Below are 6,000 nucleotides of genomic sequence, written 5' to 3'. Positions count from 1 at the left end.
GTTCTCAAGTAACAGTAGGTATGTAGTAGGTAATAAACCCTACAGGTTTTAATTTATAAGTCTGTGTTCCTTAAGGTTTTATGTGTGAATTATTTCTTGACTGCTTATGGTCTTGTGAATCTGTCAATGAGCATATTTCTAATCTTTCAAACTCGTAGTTTTTTTACTTGTAGGTACATAATTTCATCTAGTTGTGTATATAGCTTAAATCTTCAAGTACTCATGAGATAGGTGTTTGCCTGTATAGTTTGCACTTTTAAGTTGTGCTTTTGTGTGTACTTGTATATAGGTATCTAATGAAATTTCGCATATATAAGACAACACATTATGAGTGTTATTCTTATTTTTCGGGTTTCAGGATGTCTGTAGAAGGGTAAAATAAAAGATTCAGTTCGAAATTTATAGTTTATATTAGATTTATAATAAGATATGTAGTCTACAAAATTTCACAAATTTTCACAACGTTATTTGAACCTAAAGCGTCTACCCATTTTAATATGAAAATAAAATTATCGAAATAACTGGATCTACGAACGATGAGGGCTGATTTTACGTAACCTTTATTTTTTAAAATATAATCTAATAGGCAGTTTTTAATCCTCGCGTATCTTTACATGAGTAAGTCAAAAACTAATAACGGTAAAAAAATAAAAAAATATGAATTCATAAAACCAGCCCCCCGTTGAACGAAATAACAATACCGTCCCATACAAATACAATAATATTTATTATCGTTATATTTAACTAGAGTTATACAGAATAATGATTCCTATGAAATATAATTATGCATTTATTAAATTTATTCAATATAATAATAATAATACTTAATAAGTATCAATAGGTAATGGTTAGTCAATGTCGTGCTACAAACTACTATATTTTATAATAATAATAATAATGAATGAGTCGTATTATTTCTTTATTATTTATTACTTTAAATTTATTAGTCGATATTAACCACTAAACGAGCACACGGCAGCCTCGGTCCGCGCAACGCTTGCGCGGGCGCACATAATCACAAAAAAACATCGTCAACACATAAAATAATAATCAATAATAATAATCGTACAGATAAAAATCATTCATAAAAACATTACAATAAAAATCTAAACATTAAAACACACTTAAAACAAACATTATATTAATATTATCATAATCATAGTGTGTACGTATGTATAATATCATTTAAGCGAATAATCGTATAGTCAAAATAATGAGCATGGGTCGCGGGGGAGCGGTGCGGGCGGCGCGGTGCTGCGCGGGCGCGGGCCCCTAGCGGGCGCGGCCCGGCGCGCGCGGCGGCCATTTCACTACGCTTAACTACCCACAGTCGCACAACAACACGTCAACACCCCTGCACTCATTACCTATCAACAACACATTGGCTAAGGCCGCTCCGCGCGGCTCGCTCCCCGCGCCGCCCGTCCCTCGCTTTAATTATATTACGATATCTTAATATTTTACGCTACTACGTTAGGTAAGCTTTATAAATTTTCGATTTCTCATTTATGCTATCAATAATAATAATAATTATACAACTTTTTTTAAATTTTATGCATTTTTTTCGAAATTCTATCGTAACGTACCTCGACTCTCTCTGTGGCGACGAGCGTTGCGGTCGCTCGACGCCATAATAAAAAACGTTCATAATAAGAAAATATATCGTGAGTAACTCTGCCGACTTACGATAGGTACGGCGCGGCGGACGGGCCGTGCCGGCGAGGCGCCGACTTTTGGCACCAGGATTTCGATTACGCGATTTTTTTTTATTATTTTCGTAACGATTTAAGTAAAAAAATCGAGCCCGCAATGACGGGAATGCGGCGCGCCGCACTGATTTACGAGAGTATGCGAATGGCTTGATGCGCTGGCGCAGCGCAGGCGGGGCACGGCGCGGCCGTCGCAGCGAGTCTCTGCGCGCACTCCAGGCAGAACAGATTGTGGCCGCACGGCACTAGCGCCGCTGCCACCCCGCGCTCGCCGCACACGGCGCACGTGCGCGCGGGCGACGCGGCCGGCGACGGCCTGGGCGGGCCCCACGCCCACACACCGCCCGCACCTGGCGACTCGAATGACGGCGACTCGCCGAGCCCTTCGTCGCGCTCCGTGGACGACCAGATGCCTAGCAGATCACCGAGCCTGCCAGAAGAGCCGCCTGAAGAGCAGGATCCGGCCGACGAGAACGCGGCCTCTTGCTCAGGGCGCAGCAGCGAGGCTAAACCCGCGCGATATAACTGTGCAAGGGGCTCCCCCTCGCTCCCGGGCGCGCCTGTGCCCGTCGCCGCACCTCCGGCTGCTCCAGTGCGTAAAGCGATGTGCGCTTCGATCTCTTTGCGGGCCGCCTCGACGCTCTCTGGCAGCCCGGTCACCTCGAAGACCGGCTCGCGTTCACGCGAAGGTGTCACAATGTATGTGTGTGTCGTGTGCTGGATGCGCTTAATGGTAGCTCCCTTAGGGCCGACTACGAGGCCGACGACACGGTAGGGCACGCGCACTTGGGCAGTGACGTGGCCGGGCGCACCAGCGGGCGGCGGCGGAGCGGCGCCGCACTTGCGAGACGCGCGGATCTGAGAGAAGTGCTCGGCGGCGGAGAGGATCTCGCGTTTAGCACGCGCAACGTCCTCTTTGCGTCCCGTGACTACGAACACGGGCTCCTCACCGCGCACCGGTGTCTTGATGTAGGTGTTTGTCTTTGCGCGTAGAGCTTTGATCTTACATCCTGAAACAAGAGAAAAAAAACTTAAAACGTGTGCACGCGTATCGTCATTCATATAAATGCGGAATCGTCATAATATCAAACATTCAAGGACATAACGGCCATTTGCAGGTTTCGCAGAGTTAAAGGCCGTCGTTCGCTCCGGTTAGAGTTTGCCAGAGGTCTGTAAACCGGCGCGCGATGCCAGACGTCGCCTCACCCCCTTTCCGTCATGCGGTTACTGGAGTACGTCACTTGGCGCCGGATCGCCTTGTGAAACGGACGTGCTCTGATTGAATAAAATAGTCATTGAAATATCCACCCGCAAAATGCCTTGTCAATTATTGGATATGTACATATTATTATTCCGTATGTTTCGAATAGTGCAATTTCATATACGAAAGTATGCAATTCATTCCGAATTCCATTAGATATTAAAAGCTCGTCTAATTCCCTAGTGGCTTGCATCTCTTACGAGCATGCTGGTTAGCACATATCTCCATCTCGCTCGTGACCCCAATGCGGCAAAAACAACGTGGCGTGAGGCCTGTCGCTTGGATACGCAGGCCACAATCAATACGATTGTTTTCTTAAGATTTTTACTCTGCAGAATCATTGTAGTATTTATTTTTAATTTACTTTTCTGTATGAATGTGGAAATGCTTATATTTGTTATACGTCCAGACAATTGAAATAGAGCACGAGGAAAATATATTTCTACGAGTGACATAGGAATGAGGAAAATGCAACTTCGTAATTCGTTTGTGACGGGTGTATAAATCAATGCTCGTTATACTATGTTGAATATCTTGAGAGCAATAAATCCTCCTTGCGGATAAATACGCATCCCCTCAGTTATAAATGGGAAAAGCCTGAGCTAATGGAGGGTAGTTTTTATGAATCATCGACTTAAGTATACAAACTATGTATTCGTTTATTCATTGTCACGTTTGGAAACGCACGCCTGTTCTTACAATAAAATCAGATTATATTCAAGAAACAAATTAATAAATTATTCTTATGTCTCAAGACCATTCAGTAATTAAATAAAAGTATGATTTCTGAATGGAAAGCAGTTCGAAGTTGATAAAACAGAGATCATTAAAGATAGTCAACGGAGTGCAATGGCCAAAGCAGTGAAGATTTAAGCCGCACAATACAGCTCTTTGGCGCTTGGCCAGCGATATTGTACCGACAAATTAACGAAACTACAGCCTGCGGTACAAACTAGTGCTAGAATGACTTGCGATTTGCGAAACCGTCTGCGATTAGAACTCTTGTTTTGCTAACTTTTGGATACTTGTCTTGTATGACATGTCATGTTTGGTGGAAAACGATGTCATTTTGATCTTTATCGGAATTCACTTTGGCATATTTCTGTTTAACAGTTGCAAAAATATTAAATTATCATGTCTATTTTTATCAAGCAAATGAAACCGTAAACAATACCAATGACTTTGATTTTAAAATGCAACATTGAACCTGCTTATGAACGATTCAATGCTATTCATACCATTGAAACACATCGCAGAATTCCACCAGTTGTGTTTTAAAGGAAAATACTAATCAAAGAACTATTTCTTTGTTCTGTATTTGTATTGAAATGAAATTTATTTTTCAAACAAAAATTCAGTACAGAGGTTGAACATTAAATATACAAAGCGTCCACGTTTTATTATTCAAACGCGCGAGATTAATGTGAGCCTACACGACATATACCTTGTATACGTCACGGTTGTACGAGGCTTTTAATTTTATATTTATTAAATATTTTCACAGATTATAAATGGGATAGTATTAAATTATATTGTCAATTCTATAAGAGACTAGCCGCTCCGCGCGGTTTCACCCCCGTGGCTCCTCTCCTGTTAGTCGTAGCGTGAGCTATCTAACACCGAAAGAATTTTTCAAATCGGACCAGTAGTTCCCGAGATTAGCGCGTTCAAACAAACAAACAAACAAATAAACTCTTCAGCTATATAATATTAGTATAGATAAGGATGACGAAGTTCCTAAGTATGAGTAATTATTCAAAATAGAAATAGTATCTAGAGAACGGCAGAAGTGAAAAAAGTCGAGATATTCCTTGAGTGTCTTGTCGACTAGCTTCACTCACCTACATTCGCTACGCTCGTAGCTCGTAGCGGGCACTGCACTCTACGGCGTAGCAACCGGGTCACCCACCCGCTACGTAGCGACTTTATATTACGGATATATTCGCCACTTTTACGCGGATATTTTTTTCACATTTGCTAACTTTTATGTGGATATTTTTATTTCAGTTGCCATTCGATATATGTATGGTGATAATCATTAAGTTGAGTGCTCGTTAGTTGCATCGCGTTCAAATAAAAAAGAAATTTTGACGTCAGCCGGCTGGTCGCTTATAAGTATTATATACAAAATGAAGAGAAATAAGCTTTTTGGCTATCGAAGAATAATTGTACTTTTATTTTTAAATGCTAGTGACAGTATAGTGAATTGCTTCGAAATTATATCGCACTCAGAATTATAAATAAACAAACAAAAGCTTGCCATTAGCTTAAGGCAAAATTCGATATTAGTGGCACCTTCCGGAATTTTAGAGATGTCTTGAATAATAAAAACAAACCCCCAGGGTGGTATCTCTTTCTCCCAATCAGTTGTCCCGTTCCCTCTATGCTAAATATATATCGATTCGACAGCGTTGATACTTTACATAATTAAACATTTTTTGGGGCAATTATATGTATTATTCACTATTATACTTAAAAAATTTTTGGTGTTGCTTTTGAGAGTTTAACTAAGTATTAATTCTTTAACTCACTAAGCATAAACTCTATTAATGAGAAAACATTATATAATTGATAAGTAGAACAGAAATAATATATTTAAGTTGAAATTTTGATATTGTGGTAAATATCTCTACGAATATGAGATCGCAAGATGTATTTTACTGAGCTTGTAATGCCAAAAAGTTTTATAGCATTCGTAAACTTCAAGAGGTAATTGAATATTTTATGTAAATGGGATTACATTCGTACTAGGGAATCAGATCGACCAAGAAATAATAACACTTATTTGGGAACGAGTACCAGGGGTCCATAGGGGGAGAACTGATCGATACCTGTCCGAACGCACTTCACCCACATCTTGAAAACTGAAGGCATTCTACACCCAAAGTATTCATCAAAACACTACATAATGGAATATGCAAATTCGACATTTATCACGGCAATTACAAGACAGCTTTTCTTTTGATTAAAACTGTCGCGAAGAGTCGCATTAAGCTCTTAAATTCTGTTATTGATGTTGGTCGGATATAT

General features: G+C 40.5%; 1 protein-coding gene across 1 annotated transcript in view; it reads right to left on the bottom strand.

Moving 5' to 3' along the window:
• Positions 1-391: 391 nt before the first annotated feature.
• Positions 392-6,000, bottom strand: part of LOC149900335 (RNA-binding protein MEX3A) — a 54,408-nt gene continuing 48,799 nt past the window's right edge. Inside the window, exon 2 of the mRNA XM_090112988.1 lies at positions 392-2,719. Coding sequence (XP_089969114.1) covers positions 1,839-2,719 — 881 coding nt within the window. The 3' untranslated portion in view covers positions 392-1,838. The remainder of the gene's footprint in view (positions 2,720-6,000) is intronic.

The sequence above is a fragment of the Colias eurytheme genome, chromosome 19 (genome assembly GCF_061535395.1).
Source record: "Colias eurytheme isolate Ceu_HAF_F1 chromosome 19, ilColEury1 Martin Lab GWU primary, whole genome shotgun sequence".
Lineage (NCBI taxonomy): Eukaryota > Metazoa > Arthropoda > Insecta > Lepidoptera > Pieridae > Colias > Colias eurytheme.
This window is presented reverse-complemented; position numbering and strand designations above follow the sequence as displayed.